The following is a 24,002-nucleotide window of genomic DNA, read 5'->3' on the forward strand; positions in this document are numbered from 1 at the left end:
TAAAGGAGAGGTTGGTACAGTAACTCAGTTTAACAGCTGCTTTGTTTTGGATAAAAGAAGACGACACCTTTTGCTACCTAAATCAAATATATCACTTTTGGTCCCTTTTCTTCTTTGATAATTTTGTGCTGTGAGTTACCTGTTCATGAAAGACAACCACATTTAAGAGCCAAAGTTTTGCTGTTTTGTAACCCCCACCCCCCAAAAACCCGTGTAATTAGAAACATTGAAAATGTTAACATTTCTGAGATGCCTGATGTTTGTTCTTGCAAACAGCTCCCAAACATACCAGAATCCATCAGAAATGTAAGAAATCACGTTTTGCTTTTCCACTGGTGCCATTTTAGAAATAGCAACATCTTCATTGCAACATTTCTGAGGGAAAAGGGGCTCCTTTACCCTTCTGCACACAGACAGATGCTCCTTTGTCTCCAGTCCTCCGGCTGCTGCTCTACCATGCTGTTGCAGTTACTATCAGCAGAAAGACCACGAATGGCGGGGTGAAATGGGAGCTATAGCAGATGTGTGCAGAGCCACAGAGGAACGAGTTCAGTGTGTGTTTACTCTCAAAGGAAACCATGACTGTTTGCTAGTGTCCCAGCCAATCTCAGGGAGGTTTAAAACTACTTAGAAGGACTAATGAAAACTGTCCCTGGTGACTATAGCTGATAACAGGTTCTTCTGACTGCTCTTAAATCCCCTGCACACCTCCCTCGCCATTGACGAGGCTCAGAGTAGGTCCCATCGGGGTTTTAAGCCCTCCACCTCCGCTGTGAAAATGACCCCCCAAAGTTCTTGGCAGTGTTTTCCTCCTCGCTGCTGCGCTGTCTCAATCTCGCATAGCTTTCGTTTCAGGGGCTGGTGTCATGAAAGCCTCTTGGAAACTGGTGCTGTTTGAGGGGTGACACAGGGATGACGTTAAATTGCACTCAGAAAAGACGCCTCAGCCCCACATTACTCACATGACAACGTCACGTTGACTGAATAGAAGGGATTGAGCCTTGGAAGGCTTTGCAGACGAGGGAGCTGGAGATGGATGAAACTAACAATAATCTGCTGTGATTTCTCATCTATTTAAGCAAACTCTGAAGTCAACTCTTCAAAAATAAACGCTGGTACCTGCTGTAGTTCAGTGTGCCTGGCTGTCTTTTGAACTCCTTCAAAGTGGCCCTTGTACTTTATCAGGGAAATGAAGAGGGAGATCCCTGTGTAATCTCCATCGTTACCTTTCATTTTTTGAGGTAATGATGCATAAAGTGTCCTGTGGGGAGAGTGCCTTTCCCCTCCTGAGACAGCAGGTACTCCTTTGTAGCTTTCCTTGGGCTTACAATAGGTACCGCTACATAGCAGCTTCCCCTGTTCCTCAAAACACTATTACAGCATAGTTAAAATAATTTACATGCTGTTAATATAATTTTTCTGACATAAAGCCGTATGTCCACAGAAGAGTCAAAATGCCCAATTTAGGGAAGAGTTTGAGTTTCTAACACCATCGACAGCATGCACGCCATGAGAAACTCCTCCATGAACGACGAGGGAAACATGGCTGCCTTCCTTCAAGTTTTTTTCTCTTAAATTATTTTTTTCAGTTGTTCATTAGTCCTATGAAGCCAATCAGCCTTTTTTTTCCCAAATATTTGGCTAGATAATAGCTCCAACAAAATTCTAGTGGTTTTATATTGATCCGGATAAAAGTACGGAGCTTCAGAAAAGTACACGGGTTGGATGAAGCCGTGCAGTGTTTGACGTAGAACAGACAGTTTGCCACCAATTATTGCACATAAACACTAGCAGAGCACATAAACAGCTGCAGGGCTTCAGGAGAATAACTAACTGGTTGCAGATTTAATACTGGCTGTCATATCACTGCTTTGTGGGTTTTATTAACGACTTACTAGGCAAGAGGAGCCCTTATTCTGCTCCTCCGAGATCTGAGGAGACACGAGATAGATGTGGTTTATATTTCTCTAAAGTTAGAAGTAATGATGTAAAACACAGAAATAGACATGAATAGAAAAAAAAAAGCCAAAATGTGTAATTTGAAAAACGTGGTAAAGCAATAGCTGCACAATATCCCACTTTCCAAAAGGTTCAAAGGAAGAGGGTTACGGGTAGAGAGCCCTATAAGGCGAGAAAACAATTACTTTGTCATGTATGGAAACTTTCATTCTTCAAAACTGAGCGAGAAACATTGGTAAACAAATGCTGGGACCCAAAGATCCCACGAATACTTGCAGTGGCTGTTACACCCGGGTCAGTACCACGTTTCGTGACAGGAACATCTCTAGGGGCTCTTGTGCCGAGGTGCAGCACAGCGCTGGCCTTACAACCAGCTGGCTGTGGAACAACCACCGCCTTAGTTGAGCGGCACTGAGCTTTCTCAGATTTTCAGCTGGACCTGAATTTTGGGTTGCCACTTCGTCTGCCTCATCACCGGGAACGGGAAGCAGGACAGGCTGCGTTGGTGGGCTGACATTATCGGGAGTCAAGGAGCAGAGCTTCGCCCCGGCGCCTCCCCGCATCACGAGGGGAAGGGGCCAGGCCTGTACCTGCTGCTCCGAGGAGACCCGGAGGCAGAACGGCTGTGGAAAGTCAGACCAAAAGCCTGCCTAGCACCGCTGAAAAACGCAAGAATACGGTGCTACTTCTGCAGAGAGCGCTCCCCGCCTCCAGCGGCCTGAGCCCTTTGCTAATTGCGCTCTAATTGCGCCGCGCTCCCGAGCGACCAGCTCCCGCCTCCCCGCACCGCCCTGAGGAGAACTGGCGGGAAGAGGGGCCGCGCGCGCGCCGCCTCCCGCTCCGTCCCCGCCGCGCGCTCCTTCCCGCCGCAACGCGAGGGGACGCCGCGCGCACGCGGGAAGACTGACCCCTCCCGGCCACCGTCCCGCACCGCCTCCCTCCAGCCGCTTCCCAGCGCCCGGCACCGCCCTTCCCACCGGCGTGGCCCCGCCCCCTCCGGCCGTCACGCCGCGACCCGGATGCTGTTGCCGCCAGCACTTCCGGCGGCGGCGGCGGGCGGCCGCCGAGGCGAAGGGTCCGGTGCTGTCCCGCCCCGACCCGCGGCCCGGGCCCGGCCTGGCAGCCGGCCCAGCATGCCGGGGCGGCCCGCCCCGCCTAGCCCGTCCGCCCGCTCTCCTCTATGCGGCTGGCCCGTAGCTCCGCCGCTGCCTCCTCCGCGCCGCTGCGCCCCGGCTGGGACGTGACCAGAGCTCGCCTCCTGTCCGACCGCTCGTCCCCGGTGCTGCCCAGTGAGTGGCCGAGGCGCCGGGGCCTTTCCTCGGGGGGCACCTGGGAGAGGGGGGCGGGGGGAAGGTTCCCCAGGGCCGACGGGGATCCCGCCGCTTCCCTTCGCCTCGGGCGCTGTGGAGGAGACGGGGCCTCGGTTTAACGGGCTTTGGCTCGCCCGGGATTAGTGGCTGCGTGGGGCCGCGGTGCGGGTCGTGCGTGGGCTGCCCCTGAGCCCAGGTGGTGTTGCCCTTTGTCTCCTGAGGCTCCTCGTGTCCTCTCTGCCTCCCAGCGCCGCGGAGGCTGGAGCGGTCATCGGTGTTAAGCGAGGAGCCCTGGAGATCTTCTGGTGGGTAAGAGGATTGTGAGGCTTCCGTGCTTATTCGGCCTCTGGCCTTGCTTTTGTGAGCGTGGCCGTGACATCTTCTAGCTGGACACCAGCTTGCTGGGCGTGAGGCTCGTTCTAGATTACCAAGCTTATCTGAGAGGTTCCCGGGGAATTGCAGCTTTTAAGTGCAGATGCGGTGTGTCTGCACTGAACTGATGGTATTGAGGTGATAGTAATAAAGGTGTTCTCTTCTAAAAATAGATAAATAGCTAACATGTAGTTATCTTGGTTAGTTAAAGTCAATCGTACGTGCCAGTGATGCTGTCGGTTTACAAAGGTGACTGAGCGCAGTCTTTGTCGGGAGAAATGCTGTATAACTCGGCAAGTGCATAACATAAAGTATGTACTTTTAGCAATGGAGGCTCCGTATGATGGCACTGAAGTAACTGTGGTAATGGAGGAAATAGAGGGCACTTACACTTATGCATCACCAGTGCCGTCTAAGAAGAAAAAGAAATATAAAAGTACTGGCGATCATGGAGAAAAAGCCAAAAAGCCTAGGTAAGTTCTTTCTGTCTTCATTTAGCGCCTGTGTAGGGTATGGGAGCAGTTTTCCTTGTTTCTGATAAGAGTGAACATTGCAGTGCGCTTTAGTGTAAAACTTCATATGTAAAAAAATTAGCTTGATGCTTTGGGCTCGCTCTGACATCCTTGCCTTTATGGGTGCTACCATTGCTCGATCTAAAGTTTGGGTACCCCAGAATAATTTCCCTTAAGCTCTTTCTCCTTACTTCAGAGGTTCTCCTCAGAATCTTAGTTTTCATTTGGTTAAAAAATGCATTTACAAGTAGAATTGAATGTAATTGCCTGTCGTTTGACCTTGAGACAAACGTAAACCTCGTGGATTTCTTTTTCCAAAGGAATTTATGTAGAACGATGTTAACGTTTCAGTCTCTGGTTGCATTTCAGGTCTGCTTACCTCCTCTACTATTACGACATTTACTTGAAAGTACAGCAAGAGCTCCCCCACCTCCCTCAATCTGAAATCAACAAAAAGATCAGTGAGAGCTGGAGGTTGCTCAGTGTGGCTGAAAAAAGCTATTACTTGGAGAAAGCCAAGCTAGAGAAAGAGGGATTGGACCCGGTAAGTCATCTTCCTGGCAGCTCTTTGCCATGTGAAGAGGGAGGCACTTAACTGCTTACTCAGCACTGTGTGTGGGAGAATCTCTTAACTGCAGGTTCCAGTCTGTATTTCTGCTTCGGGCAGCCTATAAAGAAGCAATGCGTGAGGCCACTGCCTCTTGCTTTTGCCTTCCGTTCAGTCAAGGGATAATGTTTTGAAATTCGAGATGGATATGCCTAGTACCTGCTGACAGGGATGGTAGTTATTTTTGTGTCATGTCATCGGGGTGATTGATGGTAAAACCAGGGCTGAGAGGGATTCTGCAGGCTCTGTCATGTGGAAAAATTCCCAGCAAACTACCTCAGGGAACCATTTGAACTTTAGGCACTAAAATAGCAGGATTGAGAACTGAATCTCTTCCTTCTCTCATATTCATTTATTCCATACTCTGTTTTTGCCAACAGAACTCCAAGGTGTCCGCTCGAACTGCAGTAGTTCCAGACATTCCAGGTTTCCGTAAGATTCTTCCTCGCTCAGACTATATAATTATTCCCAAAACCACTCTTCAAGAGGACAGGAGCAGGCAGTCGCTGGAACTGTGTGTGACACAGGGTCAGGCAGCGTCCGAAGGGTTAACAGCTTCCACCAATATCACAAATGTCTCCCGTGATGCTGTGCAAAACATCCTTTCTGTGGACTCGAGCCACGTTGGCATTTCTGAGCAGTGCATCGCCATCGAAGGACTAGCGGAAGAGACTGCTTCCTTTGGTCAGCCAGATGCTGTGGAAGAAGTGGTTGCCTCAGAGGTTCTTTCTCACTATGTTGGGCCTGTGACAGACAAAGTGGCTGGAGATATCCTCTTGGATGAGGCTTCTTTGGAAATAGAAGGGCAACCGTATCAGACAGCTCGGGTAGTTATTGAAGAGACTCTAGTTAGCAGCTCCACAGATATCTCCAACGGGAGCATCGCTGTGGCCCGTCCTCAGGTTTCAGATGGTGTGTCTGTGGTGACTGTGGTGACTGGGAAGGTAAGTTATTCTAGTGACACTCAGCCTCCTGTCAGCGTCTCACCTGAAATGTCCGAGTGCTGTTTAACACATTTTACTTGAGATCCTTGGTGGCTGCAGGAGATCCTGTATTGCCCAGCATGCTTACGCTCAGTGGTGAGGGAAACAGCAACTTTTGTAACTCAGTGGTTACAGCGTCTCTGCTTCCAGATTGACTCTGCCATACGCTGATACCACTTGTGTCTCAAGATGACTGCTTGAGGTTTTTTAAATTATTTCTTATAACAATACTTGGGGTGGGTTCCACAGTTGGACTACAAGATTTTGGGGAGAAAAAACTTACCTCTGTGCTGATAGCTGTTTTCTTGGTTGCAGAGAGATAGAAGGGAGTCCTTTTAAGTTGAGGTGTTAGGGATCGGTTATAGAAAATGTTATTTTGTGAAGAACTGCATCCGCAGTTTTCAATTTCAAGCTGTGATGAGTTTGGTAATTTCCAGAGTAGACCTGGTAAGGCCATTGCTTTTGAAACGATCGCTCTTCTTTCCTGCTTTCTGGTCTCATTAGTCCTTGAGACACATGTTCAGTGGTAGCGTTCATGAGAGGGTGGGACACAGGTCACTATGTCTCTTGTTTTCTGCATGTATTTTCCCTTTGGCTTCATTTTAGGATACTGAAGAGAGTAGCTCCTCCACACCCGCTACACAGTTTATTATGTTACCTTTGCCAGCTCATTCTGTTGTGGAGAACCCAGCATCGATTAAATTGGTAAGAAATTCAGTCTTGTATGGTATTTTAAGGTATGGATATATTACCATAGGTTTGTCTTAAAGATGTTAGAGTAGGAAGGGTTTGATCGTGGTCCAGTTCTTAAAGATAATCCAATTCGGAGTCATCATGTTGGTCGATATATTTCTTGTCCCTGGTTTTACGCTTCGTATATGCTGATGAGGGTCTCTGACTTCCTCAAGTGTCTTATACGGGCCTGTTTCTATTGCCATCTTCCTCAAGGAGTTCTTGGAAACAGATGGAGTACGTAATGCTATCACAACACATCTGGCCGACAGCAGTTTCTGTGTTGCCCTTTTCAGGGTCTGTGTAGCCATCTGTGTCCTATACTTGGATGCACATTTGTTTTCATAAAATGCCAGTGTCCATCCCTTTAAGGGCAAGAATCTGCTCTTGTGACAGGAACGCGTGAGCTCCCCAGTCTCGTGGATGGCTTTCGCTTTGGCCACATGACAGGAGAGGAGCAGTGACCTGAGGTTTTGAGAACCCATGTAAAAGGTTGTGTGGCCTGTTGCATGAGGAAGAATAGTATTACTTCTCTAATCTAACCACTCCAGCCACCTGTATTTCTGTAGCCATTGTATATCTTCATTGTACAGTCAGCACTGCAGCTCCTAGTGTGGTATAAGCTAGCATCAAATCCTGTTTTCCAGGTCCTTTATGCTTCCAGATGGTGGAACACTGCAGATATTTATAGTGGTGCATAGCGTGATATTCTTCCAGGTGTCTTAGGGAAAATGGAAATACCTCAGGTTTTTGTTCCTGAGGAGAAGTGCCTAGCTTAAGTTGTCTCATTTCTTTGACAGCAGCACTTGCATTTCTGGAAAAAAATGTACCTAGTTAGGGACTTGCGGCACGACAGCTCCCTGGGGAGTGTTGAGTACAGGATATTGAGAAGTGCTGTGCTGACAAAACCTCAACGTGTTGATGCAGTTGTCCTGGCAAAGATGACAGGTTCTGCTTTAGTTGTTGTTATAAATAGCGCCTGGTGGTGCTGCTGGTGTTACAGTAGTTTACAGCAAGTTACAGTAAAGCACCAGGGAGTGCTTGACCACTGCATACAGCAACAAATTACTGATGAAAACTGCCTCTGCATCACGAGTGCTTGTCTTCAAGTCTTGTCGCCCTGTTGACATGAGTCTGTTAATTACATCTTGCCTCACTGTGGACTGCTGTTTGAATCATTTTTATACCATCTTATTATGACTTTTTCATATTCATAAGAGAACTGTTACATCACTGTAAATGCAAGGTTAGCTTCTCCAGAAGGTTATATGCATTGTTCATCTCTGCTCTGCAATTTGATCTAAATTCTGGTAATACTGAAGGCTCTTGTATAGACTGAATGAACATTTAGACTCAGAGTAGTTGTGGTGCTGACTCACTCTGATCCAACTGTGTGGTGGTTGATTAATAAAAGGAATAATACTGGAGGGCTGGTGATTTGCTGAATAACGTTTGTAAAGTGCTTACGAGGAAAAAGGGAGCGATGAGCACAGCTTTTTGTTTTTCAGCTCTGTAGAGAAATTCTTGACAACTCTCGTTTCAGACAACCACCTATACTCGCAGGGGACATGGAAATTGCACCAATCCTGGCTGTTCCTTCACTTATGTCACCAGGCATAAGCCACCAAAATGCCCAACATGTGGGAACTTCCTGGGAGGGAAATGGGTCCCAAAGGTAAATATGCCTTTCCTTCCCGGATTTTCAGACAAAAAGTGCTGGTTTTGTGAACGCCTGTGATATTTCTAGACCTGTAGATCTAGCACAGGAGGTCAGATATGCCAGAATTGATCCCTGCACTTACGTTCCAGTGCTTGTGCTGGAACAAGTCACCATTGCAGAGGACACTCGGCCAAGGTGAGACAGACCCAAAATCATCACACCTTGGGTAAAGATGCCACTTGTAATGGTGTCAGTTAGAATAGATGGGGCTGCATTTGGTGACTCTCTCACTGAGAGGACACACATTCTTCTGGCCCTCTGCCTGCATTATAGTTCCTGTGACTGGAAGGCATTGCCTGTTCTTCCTGCCACAGCCCTAGCTAAGCTAAGGGATTTGGTTGAACCATTTGTTTGTGGTAATTTATCTGTGTTTGAAGTTCTACAAACTGAGGTTTTCTGTGGTCTTTGAATGTTGTTTTTTCAACAGAAAGGAGGAACAATTCTCAACTGTAGTAGGTATATGATCCTTTGGGAGCTAGCTAATAAAGTTATCTAGTGGAACCTGAAGTGCTGTTGGGTATTGTTGACTCATGGCCGTGTGTCTGATCTTTCATGATGTTCTGACCTTTGGCTGGAAGGAAATTCCCAGGTGTTGGTGGAGTTGTGAAGTTTATTTGAGTGGAAAAATCTTTCTCCACATGATGCCTACCCTGCTTAAGTTATTGGCATCTCTACTAGCTGTATACAGCAAAAAACACTTGCTCCTTAAACCTTGGCTGTGTCATGGTAATTAGTTAGCTCTGAACAGATGTGCGTTCATTAAATTTCTGTCTGAAACAAGGCTCCTCAGGCACAAGTTAAAGGATGTTCTCAGTGTGAAAATTTGCATTGACAGTCAGTGGCTTTATGTGGATTTGTTCTGAACCTCCTTTGTTTTGTGTCTAGATCCATTAAGCATTTAGGGGCAAGAACTTTTTTAGGCAGCTTACAAACTCTGTAGTGTCTGAGCTGATGGCTGGGTTTCCTACGTGGTAGGATACAAATAGCAATGATGGTTTCTTAGCTTTTGTTCTGTAAACCTGCTGAAGTAGATAGATGGCTAACTGCAAAAACGTGTTTCTGCCTGAATATGGCATGCCTGCTCCTGTTAAATCCTACATTGATTAGAACTGAAAGGTTTTAGAGGGTTTTCTTTCTGGCTTTCAGTTTTATTCTGCTCTTCTGGGAACACGTTTGCATAAACAGTTCCACTTGTTTTTATGGTGTCATGCCTTGGGAAAAACATGCGCCAGCAGTTTTTTTAAACCGGTAATAACATCAGTAGAACTGAAACTAAATATATACATACCTTCCTGTTCCTTAGAAAGAAAAGGGACTAGGTTAGAAGATAACCTTTTTTTTAAAAACCTGGATTGTCCTTCTGAGTATGAACTCTGTAGAGAGCTTAGAATTGTGTTTATCATGCCAGAAACTCTTGATTCCATTTCTGATATCTTTTTGCATATTACCAATTCAGTGTTCCATTGTACCTTCATTGACCCCAACACATGGCTTCTGTAGCCTTAGTCTTGAAGGTGTCATTTTTCTTAAAGTCAAAAAACCTTCCGGAGTAATTCTCTGTTTCCTGACTCACTCAAATGCATGGTTTTCTGAATGCACGTATCCAAAAGATACAAGTTCTCTATGCCTTTGGCCCCTCAATAATGTGGAAGAACAGACAGCGTCAGAGCTGAAGCTATGAAAGGGGAGCGTAGGAGGTGGGTCCTTGTTACAGGGGGTGGTGGGTGAGTTTGTGATGTTGATGCTAATGGTGATATTTGAGGGAGTTTAAGAAAGACTGATTCTTCAAAGTAAACAGTGTCTAAAAATAATACATGAAGGGCCAGGAGGCTAGATAAAATGTTAACAGGGGCTTTGCTGTCGTAGGAGATGATGTCTTTCTGCTCTTGTACAATTCACTGCTTAAACACTTAGGATTTTGCTGTTTTGATCTAGCATTAAATAGGCCATGGCAAACCTGGCATATGTGAAGGGAACTTACTTATCTGTGAAAGCCTAAAGCTCTGAAATGTGACTATCTCTTTGTTTCCAGGAAAAGCAACCAAAAAGCAAATCTGAGCCAAATTCAGGTACGTCTCTTAAAACTCCGGCAGCTAAAAGAGGTCAACAGTCAGTATTCACAGAACCAGCAGCTGTTAGCGAGAGTACCTCTAAATCTGCCTTGGAAAGCTCTGAAGCTGTCAGCCAGCTGCTGAACGCTGTGCCTGTTGGAGGGCAAATGCACGAGACGGAGTGGAAGGAAGTGATCATCTCTGAGGCTCACATTCTTGCAAACAACGTGCTTGCTGAAGACAGAGGGAGTGCTGTTGGAGTGATGCTGGGTCAAGAGGGCCAACGGCAAGGAGACTCTTCTTCGGAGCAGGCAGAAAAAGATAGCGTAGGGCTGGGGATGCCACCGCCTTCTGAGGTGCCGAGTCCAAATGCCTCTGCAAAAAAGCCAATGGGGTGAGTGTTTTCCATATGTTTTGGGAGCGTATGATGTCTGTTGTGTGATGATGGGACTAATCCAAGAAATTGAAGGCTGTTGGCAGTGCTTCCTGTAAGACCTGTTCTGCTTACTGTCTGTTTTCTGTCAGTTCAGGATTGTTCCTTTGAGATTTTGTCATCCATTAGAGCTAATTTTTTTTAAAGTGACAAATAAGTTGTAGTCACGGGACAGATGTATCCTTAGCGCTGTTTCTCCTTTCTACTGCAATAGCTGTGATTATTGTGCTAATAAAGCACAGTTCAGGGAAGAGAAGAAAATTGAGGCTGAGGGGGAAACCATGGAATTTTTTTTCCAGTTGTAGCTCTTATCTTTCAGAATTGATGCTCCAGCTGCTACACACAAAGGACAAGAAGTAAAGAGTAAACCAAGACCTAAGCCCTCCTTGCTGGCTGCAGCAAGACCCATGCGAGCCATTCTGCCCGCACCAGCCAGTGTGGGGAGAGAAGCCAGCACTGAGCAGCCGAGCAACAGACAGACCTTTGCGAATACCGGTAAAAGCAGTATTCTCTGGTATGCTTTGGGAGTGGTTGTCTTTCCTCACCACATTGAAGTGGTCTCTGTCAAACAATAAGATATGTCTGAAAGGGAGATAGTGACCTACCCTAGAAAAAAACACTCTCTCTCTCTAACTGAGAGTGCAGGTAAATGGTCCATGAAACACCTGCTTGGGTCATTTCAAGTTCAGAGGAAAAATCTCACATGACTATGGTGGCATTTACCAAAGATGTCAGAATGAAACAGGACCTGTTTTCTCATATCTAACCTGCTGCATCCTTTTCCTCCTTCAAGACAAGCATTCCCCTGTGAGGACATCAGGCTTGAAGCCCAGTACGCTGAAACAATTGGGCCAGTCGATTCTGCAGCCACCAAGTGCTGAGGAGCGAAAGGTACCTATGGTTTGTTCTTCAAATGCATATTATTTTCCTGTGGGTTTTTTTTCCCCAGATGAGGGATATGACCTGAGTGGTGAGAAATAGAAAGTAAAAATGTTGCAGCCTTATGATGGTGAGATCTGTGACTGACAGTTTTTATGAGATGGCTCAGAAGCAGCACAAATGCTAGGTGGTTGAGTGTAGGAACTGAACTGAGAGATGCTGTTGGACAATCCTTCTGTTGGCTGCTTTGAGAACCTCCCAGCTACTTCCAGAAGATGTGCTGAGGATCTGCTAGTGCTTTGATAATCTGACATGCAATACTGAGTGCTGTCTTTCACCTGTGAAGTGATATGACTGGGTGTGCTAAGATGCTGGAATACTTCTGTTTGAATTGTAATGCCTTAGTATGCAAACCAGTGTGTTGTAGTCCTCTGATATTAAATGAACATTAATTGATTTCTTGGGGGTAAAAAATGCTAATAAGTATTGCTTACAAGATGTATGTATTCAGTAGTAGGTGTCTCATGGGTGTTGTTTTTTCTGCTTTCAATCTTTAGCTCCACAGTGCTTTGACCAGCAGGGCATCTCAGGTTAAAGTAGTGGAGGTCAAACCAGACATATTCCCTTCCTACAAGTACAGCTGCACCGTAACTTTGGTGAGAATTTTTCAGATGTTCTGACTTACGCCATGGGGAGTCTCATCTCTGGGATGAGACTGTTCTGTGACTTTTGTTTTACTGACTTGCAGAAATGTATCTCATTTAATGTGAGACAATCTGTACTTTGTATGTCATCTGTTGACCTAATCCAGGGTGACTGTACTCTGCTGCAGTCGTGTTTGGGACCTTGTTAAGAACTGGAGTTTTCTTCATGTCCTAGCATAATCCCCATCCCTTCCTTGAGTTCAGCGGGGAGGAGCAGTGGTTTCTGAATGAGTTTAATGTTTGTGGTTTCTGGAACTGGTGCCAAAATGTTTGAGTGCCAGTTAAAATATTCTGTGCCAAGTGGCAGGGCCTGCTATTTGACCTTTACACGAGGTGTTACAAAGTGGTGAAAAAGCATATGATATTCAAGCGGACTTTTCTAGAATCTTGTTGGCATCTAAAAGTCAAGATCAGCAAACATCTTTTTTGTGTCATTCAGGATTTGGGATTGGCAACGTCACGTGGCAGAGGGAAATGCAAGAACCCCTCTTGTAGTTACGTGTATACGAACAGGCACAAGCCACGAATTTGTCCAAGCTGCGGATACAATCTTGCCAAAGACAGAGCTGAGAAAACAGCAAAATCCCTGGTAAGGTTCGGAATAGTTTGTCTTATCAAATGGCTGTTGTGAGGTGGGCAGGGAAGTACCTGCCCATCGCTTGCAAGTTTGCAAGTGCCCATGGGAACATGTTAATTTTTTTTCATTATGGTAAGCTTTTCTAACAGAATAATGTCCTGTTGAAAATACTTGTGGTGATGTTTGTACTGTCCAACCCCTGCAAAAGTGGTGCTTCAGGCTGTGAATGAGGCTGAGTGCGCTCCGTTCTACCACTGGATGTCTCTGTAGTTTAAAAATGCTTACGACGTGTCGGTACCTGCTGGGGAAATCACCCCTAAAGTCACATTTGTTCTGTCAGCTTTGTTGAGCTTCAGACTTCATCAAGAAACTCCCAAGTATGCTCTGCTTTGTGACCAGTGTGTGGCTAATGTCAATTGAGTTAGTACATCTTGTATTAGAGCTTCCTATTTCTAGGGGTTTGTAGTGCAACTTTACTTCCAGCCTGAATTTATTTCTGGATGTGGTATTTTTTTCTGTTGTAAAAAGGTGTTTTTCAGTTGTCTGCTGTTCTACATGGATGTAAATAATGAATTCTGGTTTTTGTTTGTTTGGGGGTTTTTTGCATTTAAAGTTTCAAAGGTTAGCTTTTCTCATACAGAATTGTTTTGTTTGTAAAAAAAAAAAAAAATAAAAAAAAGCTGTCCTGTTCTTAGCTGAAATGTCCACTCAGCATATAGACAGACTACATTTTAGTCTGTGTGGTAATATGACTCTTCCACTTGCCTTTTTTATCTTGAAGAACATAACTTTGTGTAGTGTTTTTTAAAAAAACACACAAACCGAAATGGCCTGTGTGAAACTCACACATAAGCAGCTGTGTAAGGAACAGCAGTGTGCTTAGCTCAGCTTGCATTTTGAGAGACGTGGCTTGCTCTTCCTCATGTAGTTTTTTCGTATTTTCTGGTTCTAGATCTGCTTAACATTCCTATCACACAGTTCATTATTGTCTCTGTGCTTTTGGACTGATCATTTATCTTATTGCTAGACTAGACAGAAAACCAGGTTGAAATGTTGGCGGAAGAATTTAAGTGATTAAACAGATTAGCCTGTTTACGTTCTTGCTGTTCTTCTGAGCCACCTAGAGTTTCATTCTCCCGTGCTTGTGCATTTTGTCTTGATAGCATATGTATGTTGGGGGGGTGTGTGTCTAAGGACTATAGTTGATCAATTGTAATTGATTAGTGTATTCCATACATCGCAGCCCCTAGTTCTCATTTAGCACTTGTCTCCTCTAGCTTCTGGAGAGATGGGCAGTCTGCCGTGGCTGCCTGAGCATGTTATACAGGAGAATGTGCTTGATAACCTATGGAGAAAGGCAGTGATGATTTGCCAGGATTATTGAAGTGTTTATATACCTGTTGATGGTTGTCCTCACCGCCTTGATCCTCCATCTCTGCACTAACACTCCAATTTAGTGGCAAATCTGTGATGGTCTAGCAGTATTATAGGAGTTCCTGAAAGGCTGGGCTGTAATAAAGTATTTTTGGTGAAGTAACTTAGGCTTGAAGCTACTGTCTGGGGTCAATGATAAAGCAGTGGAGTAGAAGTCAAGTCTGCTGGGTACAAAGGTTACTGTGTTTCTGCTACCTTTTACGACTTCTTTGGGCTTCTTAATATTTCATCCCCATGCTTGCCTAGTTGAATATGTGAGTGTTTGACTTGCTTTCTAGGAGGTCAGTCCAGGTCAGTCTGATGTGCTGAACACCAGCGAGCCCCTAACCCCATCCCAGAAGGAGATCCAGCGTCAATCCACCTTGCAGTTGCTGCGCAAGGTAATGCAGATCCCAGAGAATGAATCGGAACTGGCCGAGGTCTTCACGCTCATCCATGAACTCAACAGTTCGCGGCTCATCCTGTCCAACGTGAGTGAGGAGACAGTCACCATAGAGCAGACCTCCTGGTCAAACTACTATGAGTCTCCATCTGCGCAGTGCCTCCTCTGTAACAGCCCATTGTTCAAAGGGGGACAGAAGTAAGATTCTGTTTTAGACTTGTGACTCTTTCAACCTTGTGCTGATATTCTGTTACAAGTGTGCCTGAAATAATATTTGCTTTAGCCCCTGGTACTGAAGCTGGTGTAAGTGACACTGAATAAGCTGCATGTGTGTGGAAAGGGTTTAGCTGGTTAGCGATAAGCTGTTTCTGTTTCTCTGTGCAGTGTAGTTTGTCATAGTTACCATTTCCGTACAGCAGGAGAGCTTGATCAAAGAGTGACTGCTAAGTCTAGATGTAATTTTTTTTTTCTTGAAACAGAGTCTTTTCATTAGTCATCCCTTCTTTGTTTTCCATTCTGCTGTTTTGAGGCTGACAGAGGCAAACTTGTGGGTTTATAGATGCGCATTATGTGATTTCCCTTTTCTCTCTCTTCCTGATCTGAATATTTCCTGTGTGGATCTTTTTGCTTAGGATGTTTTTGTTTTTTTCATGGCTTAGCGTGGGCTTGAGTGAATCCTTTTTTGGTATGAATATCCAAATTGAAACCTGAAGGACTTTCAGAAACTGCCAGTGCATAGGCTAGATTACCTTAACTAGATTTATATAAAAACCTGTAGGATATCTCCTCACTGAGTCTGCCAAACATCCTCCTGTTGCTGTAAGCATGAGCTGAAACGTTTCCCACAGCAAAAAGTCGGGTAGTTTACTGTTGTGTTTCTTTCTTCAACGAAAAAGATTTTCTTGGTACCAATTATGGATGTTTGCTTTGGCCAGGCTAGTACTAACTGAGATTTTTCCAGCAGAGATACTTTTTATACTCAGTAATTTTTGCAGAACAGTGCTATCTTGCGCCCTGTCCCTCACCTTCTGACTTACCAACCTGTGCATTGTAAATCCTTGCTTCTATGCTGGGCTGCTTTGCAGTGCTCTGCGTGTGGGACTCTGACATGTGCCTGCATAGGCTCTAATTAAACCCCTGCCAGTGGGAGGGAGCTAGGGTTGACTTTGATTCCTATTTTCTCAGGTGGACAGCTATATTTCTGCCACTAGGGCATAACTGGTATTTTCCTGTCTGAACTTCCTCCTCGGCAGCTGTACTGTAGAGGAGCAGGCCTTTCTGAATCTGTGTGTGCAGGGACAGGCTGTCAGGTAGAATGTGTTACTAGTCACCGTTTGTTGTCCCACAGCAATAGGGCTGACACTTCCCCCAGGGCAGCTGGGGCCATAGATTTTCTCCACCTCTCAAATACTATGTGCCCAATGTATGGAGCTGGAGAGATGCTGTAGTGCTGTTAAAAGAATGTGAGCAGTGACCTGACTCTGCCAGGGGAATCCATTTTAAAATGTAACTTTTCTTTTTCTGGTGTGAAACGATGTGACCTGGCTTAGGCTGACGTACTGATGAACTCGTCTCAACTGGAACATTTTAAGTTGCTGCAGGGCTGGACTGAAAAACTTGTTGGCTTGACTCTGAGTCGTCTTTTGTTGTCTGTTACAGTTCCCTTGCTGGTCCGCAGGAGTGCTGGCTGCTGACAGCTAATAGATTACAGGTGGTTACAGCTCAGGTCAAAGTGTGCTTGAACCTGCAGTGTCTGGCCCTCCATAGCTTCACCGATATTTACACAGGTAGGAAAAATGTAAACATACCAACTTACAGCATGACTACAGTCTAAACCCTTCAGAAGCCTTGGGACTGTATCAGGGCATTGTCTTTGCACATAAAAGCCTATTCCCTGCCCCAATGTATTAAACTTGAATTATTTTTGACTTGCACTATTATTCTGCTTCTTCTGCAAGTAAATCTGTATTTGTGAGGAAAAACACGTATGAATGCTTTGATGAGGAAGCCTGTGTCCTGCTTCACTGGTGTAGGTCTCCTCTGTGTAAGTGGTAAATGTTGAGTTCTGCAAGGCAGCCCCTGAGATCGTAGTCAAAGACATCTCTGCAGAGTGCTGTTTCTCAGTGAAGACTCGAGTGGCAGTCACTGTGGGCCTCCTGCAAGGCAGCATGGAGCTGAGGAGATGGATTGGCTGCTGTTCCTTGTAGCTTTTTAAATTTGAAGGCAAGTCTGTGAAAGGAGCTAATCTTGCTAATGTGCAGAGAGAACAGTCCCAGAAGCACTATCTACATGTTTCCATCATCCTCTGAACTGTACTCGTATGAGTATGTTGCGTATCAGTAAGGAATATATTTCTTTGTGAGGAAGATTTGGAACCCTATAGACAATAACTGTCTTGTTTTAACTGCAGGCCTTTTTAATGTGGGTAACAAGTTGCTAGTGAGCTTGGATCTTCTGTTTGCAATCCGAAACCACATTAAACTTGGCGAGGATCCCAGAGTGGCTGTTGGCAATATTCTCGACTCTGTTCGGGAGCATACTGGTGGGTTTTCCTTCTTGTTTTTTACCATAACATTTACACCAAACTGTGACCTGCTGATGATTGTTAGGTTATGAAAAGGGAAAACTCACCTATTCCAGTGTGGTATGTTTCTGTTAAATCACTTCCTAAACCCAACAGTACCTCTGTGACCAGTTCTTTTTAACAATTCTCTGGAGGACAGGTTTGTTTTTATTCTGCATAGGAGGGTTCTAGTACCTCTCCACTGACTTTAGGAAGTGAAAGCTGTAACGGTGGCATGTTCTCTTTTCAGAAAAAAGCCTGAGCCCTGATGAGCAGGTTCAGCTCCAGGAACTGCTGTGCAACGGCTACTGGGCCTTTGAATGCCTAACAGTCCGGGATTACAATGATATGATCTGTGGAATCTGTGGCATAACCCCCAAGGTGGAAATAGCCCAGAGGAATGTGGAAAATGTCCTGGCGCTAAAAAATATAGAGGTAGGCTTTTCACAAACTTCACATCCCGTTCGTGTTCAAAGCAGATCATAATGACTTTTGCTGACTCTGGTCTTCATAATGCACGATAATTACACGAGACCTTTGTGAGCAGTTTTCTGCTGATGCCTGGCAAGAGGATGTGGCTGGAGTGGTGATGCTTGCACTTCCTCTTAGAGGTGTTGATGTATGGTTTGGGGAGAACAAGATCCTCTGTCCCTGGACCACAGCTTTTGTCCAGCAGCCTCTGACAGTAGGGACCTTGGATGAAAGTTGCTGAACTTGGCCTTCTTCCTTTGACATGAAGGCATTCTTTTTTTTTTTCCCTAACAGCAGTTTCCTTGAGGTGCTGTCTTCTCTAATGGGGAAAAAAGCCCTGCTAGTAGTATGCAGCATGTCTGGCTTTTATGTCAAATAAATGGTTTTGACTCTCACCCAACAAAAAGTGATTGTGGGGAACTCTAGGAGCCTGAAGTCATCTTGTTACGTTTGGGCTGAGCGCTCTCCTGTGTAGTCCTCATGCCTTGAGTGATGCTGACACAAAACTGCCAAATGAACTATGGTTATTTGTATTTGACCAGTGTGTTTCTTGTTCTTTCTAGTTTACTTGGCCAGAATTCTTGCCATCAAGTGAAGTGAATGTAGAAGACTTTTGGTCCACGATGGAGACAGAGGTGATTGAGCAGGTGGCTTTTCCTTCTAGCATCCCCATCACAAAGTTTGATGCCTCTATTGTTGCTCCTTTTTTCCCTCCACTGATGAGAGGAGCGATGGTGATCAATACTGAGAAGGACAAGAACCTGGATGCACAGCCAGTGCCAGGTAAAGCTGAGGTTGTGCTTAGTAAGGGAGTGCTTTACGTGGTGGTGACTTCAGTCTTTTGGTGATGTTTAGACTTGAGAATTGATGATTGCATGACTCTTTAAAAATTATGTCCGCTGAGAGAAGGCAAGAATGCTGGGGTGAGTTCAGCTGTTCTCAGGATACTTAGCAGCTTGAGCTTTGGCCTGCCCAGTGAAGCTTGAATGCACTGGTGTGCTCTGATGCGTTTGAGACATGGGGGACATGAGAGCCCCGCACCCCAAATGAGAAATGGTCTGATTGCAGAGGGATGCATGCGCAACTTGAATGCCAGTCAGTATTTGTTTCATGTTAGACTGATACTTGGACTGTGAAAGCTGCAGGCAGTGCTTGGTATCTCGATATCCAGATCTCAATAAAGGGTGAATAAGTTTTTACAGAACTTGAAAAAAGACTAGGAGATGGATGTGTTAGTCCTGATCAGTGTTGTCAACATTCAGTATATCCAGGGCATTGACTGCATGTAACAAGAAACCATGAGATGAAGAAGCTCAGATGTATGAGAGCTAAATTTAGTTAGCACCCAGTTCCTTTAACAGTTTAGGTGTTAGGTATAAGAAGGAAAACTGGCTTTGCAAACTTAACAAGTATATGAGTTGGCTTTGCAGGCAGGGCTGCAGCTGTTTTAGAGAGTTGAGCTGCAGAAGGGCTACATGGGCTTTCGTGGAAGTAGAGAAAGAACTGGGGAGATGTGAAGGGTGAGCCTGGAGCTGCTCAGTCCGAAGGCTGCAGTCACATTTCTCTGTGCTCTTCTGTCACTTGTTTATCCTCACGTCAATCCAACCAGTTGTTTAAAGGTTACAAACGACAGGATAGACAAGTGCTCATGGAGTCTGCAGCTCTGCTGGGCTCAGTCTGGTGACCTCACTAGCGAAGGGTTTGAGAGAAGTGTGGGCTGTGACGCTCTTTGGAAATAGGTCTGTTCACGACTTTCTCTTGCTGGCAGTTGGTTGTGCAGTCTCTGCTTCTGTAGTCTTCAGAAGAAATTATTTTGGTGACTTCCCTTCCTGAGGCTTGTTTCCTGCCTTTGCAGGTAATGGGAGTGCCTTGGTGAGGCTCCTTCAGGAAGAAAACTTCAGGCTTGAGCTGATAAGCTCTTACAGCGAGGAAGAGCTGCAGAGCTTTCTGACACAGTGTGGCATCCCCTGGGAGGCTTCAGATACAAAGGTAATGGCTTGTTTGCCCACATACAAGCCTGCAGGAGTGGAGCTGTTCTTCACTGTCTTTCTCTCATTCACACTTGCCATCCTGGATAATTAACTTCTCATCTGACTGCACTAAGGGCAGGGGTGGGTTAGAAGTGAGTGCCTGCAGATTATAGCATAACTTACACATGGTGAAATGAATTGAACCTTTGTGGGCTAGAAGAAAGGAAGCCTGTAATTACCTTGTCACAGGCTCAGCGTCGTGTAATTGCTTGTCATCCTCACGTGCTGAGTGTGGGATTAGGAGGTTATTGGATGAAGTGCAAATTAGGATTTGGGAGACCTTGCCTGCAGCCTTCTCCCTCTCCGGAGGAGTCCATTAATTTTAGCCACATACAGACTTTCTCTGGGACCTGTCTTTTCTAGGACCAGCTCTGCTACTCCCTCCTGGCTCTCTATGAGTTTGTACAGAATGGGACAAGCATCACACAAGCCTCTGCTCATCACACAGGAGGGAAAATCTACAAAGTGTGTCCACATCAGGTAAGGAAGGCTGGAGTCAGCAATGTTTTTTCTTACCTTGCTATTCACTATTATCTGCCTTACCAGTGTGGAACCCCCTCATTAAATAGAAGCAATGAAGTGGGCCTCTCTGAGCCTTGGGAATGAAACACGCTGCCTCGGGGGCTTGGAGTATGAGCAGTCCTGCAGGAGATTTCAAGATCAACTAGTGATCTGAAGCCTGGTTTTGATGTTGCTGCTGAGGTGGAGTTGAAAATCACCTCTTCCTGAACAAGATAGAGTGAATGTGTATGAGGAGGAAACAGAATATCTTTAGAGAAAGTAACTGTCTGGTTACTGTATTGTCTGGAATACCTGAAAGAAAGCTTAATTTTTTTAAGACTATATATTTTTTTTGGAAGTTTTCAGTTTTATTGTGCTGTTTGGTATTAATCCTTTTCTTTCCAGGTTGTGTGTGGCTCAAAGTACGTAGTAAGAGGAGAAAATGCCCGGGATCATGTGGACTTGTTGGTTTCCTCACGTCACTGGCCTCCAGTGTATGTTGTTGATACAGCCTCTTCAGTGGCACTGTGTGCAGACATCTGCTGTCCTGGCCTGACTTCCCAGATGTGGGGGAAAAACCAGGGCTGCTTCTCTGACCCCATGGATCCTCCAACGGTTAGTTATGTCCACCTTTGCACTCTGCTATGCCAGTCCAATATGGAAAAGTTTCAAGTGAGATTTAAAATAATAATAAAAAAAAAAAAAGTAACAAAAGTGTGTGTAACCTGCATTGTGCCTCAAGATAATTTGACCTGATAAGTGTCTCCTGACTCACAGCTTTGCCAGTGCATAGCTTCTGAGCGTAGCGGAAGGTGTTATGTGTTGCTTGGGGCATTGTATTAGGTTCGTGCTCCTTAACAGGAAGAGCTGTGCTGGAAGTGCATTGTAACAGTTCAAATCGTGAACTTTGGAGCATGTTGCTTATTTTGACACAGCAACTCGCTTCTCGCAAACTACTGCTATTACTTGAGAAATGGAAGAGGAAGAGGGTTGCTAGTGCCTTGGGATTATCTCTGAGGGCGTATGAGTGCGGAGGGAGCGCACAGAACCACCTTTGTGGCATTTAGGGGAAGCCTGAAATCAGTTAGCCCTCCCTCCGTCCTGGGTCGTAATGCTGGTTGGAGTTCAGCCAAACAGTAGTTTTGTCTTGTTCTTCTTAGCTGTGGGGAAGTTGCTTCTTGTTCTACCTGGTGCATCTCTCCCTCTCTCCCAGTATGTGTCCTGCCCTGAACTGCTAGACCAGCACTACAGCGTAGACATGACCGTGGCCGAGCACTCTGTTCAGCACCCAATCACCAAGTCGTCGGCACGCCGAATCGTTCACACGGGTTCGGAGCAGAACAACCACCAAGATCCAACGGCTCGGCATCACTGCATCTCCCTGTGCCGAGAGCTGGAGCCTTACAGCGCCATCATCGCTGCTATCAACGACAGCAAAACTAGCAACATCCGCCAAAGGTCCATCACCTTCGAGAACGCCACGCACTATTACCTCTACAACCGCCTCATGGACTTTCTCACCAGCAGGGAAATTGTGAATCGGCAGATCCAGGAGATCGTACAGAGCTGCCAGCCTGGGGAGGTGGTAATTCGCGATGCTCTCTACCGGCTCGGGGTGGCCCAGATTAAAACAGAAACAGAAGAGGATGAAGAGGGGAAGCAGGAGGATGATAGAGGTTGCTGAGTAACAAAACAGCGTGTTGGTTTCTCTCTCTGGTGGTGTGGATGGGTGGGCTGAGCCAGTTTCTGCAAGGCTTGGGCAGCTGTCTGGCTTGAGAGTTTATTTTTACAGGTTGGAGATGTGATGCCGGTGGCTTTGACTGCTGTTAATGACCAAAGAGCTGTGTGCTTCCATAGTGTCATGATAGCTGCTGTGAGCATGGGTCTGTCACCCCCCTTGCTGAAGGCTGCAACTGCCTCCCGAGGTGTGAGATGGACCCACTGTTCAGTGGTGTGAAATGTTGCCCTCCCTGCAGCTGGCGAGTGGAGAAGGGAGAGGCATTTCTGGTAGCGGGGAGTATGCATGGTCAAGCGCACAGGTGTTTTAATTCTGAATCTTGCTTGCTGACTTCTTTGTGTGTATTGGTTGCAGGGCTGGGGGTGAGGGAGCAGGCATGAAAGGCAGACAGCTAAGATGATTCCCCCAAAACGTTCTGAATAGATTAGTTTAGGACACTGATGCCTGCTTGGAAATCTTGCAGAGCTCTCATATGCATTGGTTGCAAGGAGTCTTTAGTCGAGGAGGCGGAGGAGCCATGTAGCTTTAATGCGCCGTATCTGGGGAGCCTCCCTGGAGGCTGTGCTCCTGGGTCCAGGATTGTGGGTGCTTCGGCTGCAGAAAGTTTCTAGAATTGTTTGTCCCTTCGCATGAGCACTAATAATTTAGAAGCTGAAACATACAGTGAGTGAAAAGCGTTCTGTATGTTAAGGTAAGAATTGACCGGGTGAGCCCCAGGGGAACCAAGCTCGTTGGAGGGCTGTATGAGCGCTGTGTAAGGTGGTGACTGTGGAAAGGAGAAGGACACTCAAAATTTCTGTGTTGTCCCTTGGACACTTTTTTTTTTGCAGTTTTATTCTGTTCAAGGACTTGTATTTCTGTTGTCCTGCCCTTAGAACAGAATCACAAAGACTGTCTGTGGGATCAAGAAGAAACGATGAATGTGGTGTCACCAGAGCGAGCAGGGTTTGGTATTCCACCCTCAGAGGAGGCGCTGGGAGAGCTGCATCCACGTGTGCAATCTCAGCGCTCTGTCAGGTGTCGTATTTGCCCTGCCCGTGTCCGCACAGCGCTGTGTGGGTTAGAGAAGCCTCATGCTGCCCAGGGTGCTTTATCAGCTCCTTGAGAGGAGTTGGGCTGAGACCTCTCTGTCCCTACAGCGCGTCCGAGGAACACCTTGGGCTGCGGTTGTAAAGCTATGCGCATCGCCTGCTGCCAGCTCCCTTTGCTATTGCTGGTGATGAAAGTGAAGGTGGATGGGTGTTTGCTGCGAGCCGCAGAGGAGAGAAGCGGGATGCTAGACTGCTAAGTGGCCATCCAGGGAGTTTATTTTGTCTGAGCGAGCAGCGGGGAAGATTCAGAGGCTTGCGGTGTGGTTGAAAACTCCCTTCTGTGAAGGGGAACCTATTGAGTACCGTACTGTTAAAGTAAATGTATTAAGTCTGAGCAAATGCAGTAATGATGGCTTGGGGTTTTTCTGTTAAGAACATTAACTTATTATAAGAGACATTAGTGACTTTTTTCAGTCAGTGATAAAGTTTAATAAATTATCTCCAATTTTTGGGGTGAAACTGTGGCCAAGTGACTTGTTTTTTTGTGTACAAGACCTGGAGGACTGCGGTGGGAAAGGGCACAAACACTGTGTGCATGTACACCGTGCTTCCAGTCTGCACTGCCGTGGTGGTGGGGAAAAGCCTGGTATTCTCAGAAGCAAGGTGTTCTGAGAGGAGCACCTGAAGAAATTGCTTGGGCCACCTCACCAGAGTGTCGAAGAAAATTATCCCGCTAAATATAGCTGAGGTATGGTTCTTATAAGTGGCAAGAAAGTAGCTTCTGCAGATGGTCGATTCCCCTGGTCTACCTGCTCTTGTTCTGCAGTTCCCTGCACAGGGCAGCTCCTGAGGTGACTTTCATAGGAGAGAGTCTGCAGCAGGTGACAGTGACTTCTCTTCAGGATGTGTTTAATAGCCTGGGCTGGAGCTCCTGCTGCATCTAAGCCACTGCTACAGGAGGTTCTGCTGCAGTAAGGTTGAGTCGCTGGTCACCAGGGCCCTTCTGCCTCTGC

The 24,002-nt window shown here is 46.0% G+C and overlaps 1 protein-coding gene across 3 annotated transcripts; it reads left to right on the top strand.

Annotated features, from left to right (window-relative positions):
* Positions 1–3,092: 3,092 nt before the first annotated feature.
* Positions 3,093–23,518, top strand: HMGXB3 (HMG-box containing 3). 3 transcript variants are annotated; one of them, XM_076349864.1, is made up of 20 exons: positions 3,093–3,248; positions 3,967–4,114; positions 4,523–4,697; positions 5,141–5,704; positions 6,350–6,448; positions 8,019–8,150; positions 10,228–10,640; positions 10,999–11,174; positions 11,473–11,570; positions 12,116–12,214; positions 12,702–12,851; positions 14,552–14,853; positions 16,315–16,442; positions 17,066–17,197; positions 17,469–17,653; positions 18,253–18,472; positions 19,545–19,678; positions 20,083–20,199; positions 20,626–20,835; positions 21,434–23,518. In XM_076349864.1, the coding sequence occupies exons 1-20, from the start codon at positions 3,140–3,142 to the stop codon at positions 21,902–21,904; spliced, it is 4,062 nt and encodes a 1,353-aa protein (XP_076205979.1). In that variant the 5' UTR covers positions 3,093–3,139; the 3' UTR covers positions 21,905–23,518. The 3 variants fall into 3 exon arrangements, with proteins under 3 accessions (XP_076205979.1, XP_076205981.1, XP_076205980.1); XM_076349866.1 differs by lacking the exon at positions 3,093–3,248 and adding an exon at positions 3,496–3,578; XM_076349865.1 differs by lacking the exon at positions 3,093–3,248 and adding an exon at positions 3,496–3,574.
* The last annotated feature ends 484 nt before the right edge of the window (positions 23,519–24,002 follow it).

Source organism: Aptenodytes patagonicus, chromosome 12, assembly GCF_965638725.1.
Source record: "Aptenodytes patagonicus chromosome 12, bAptPat1.pri.cur, whole genome shotgun sequence".
NCBI lineage: Eukaryota > Metazoa > Chordata > Aves > Sphenisciformes > Spheniscidae > Aptenodytes > Aptenodytes patagonicus.

Coding starts and splice junctions, on each gene's coding strand:
- HMGXB3 (XM_076349864.1), top strand. CDS start 3,140: ATGCGGCTGGCCCGTAGCTCCGCCGCTGCCTCCTCCGCGCCGCTGCGC. Junction 4,698..5,140: donor AGAAAGAGGGATTGGACCCG/GTAAGTCATCTT, acceptor TTTTGCCAACAG/AACTCCAAGGTGTCCGCTCG. Junction 16,443..17,065: donor CTTCACCGATATTTACACAG/GTAGGAAAAATG, acceptor TTTTAACTGCAG/GCCTTTTTAATGTGGGTAAC.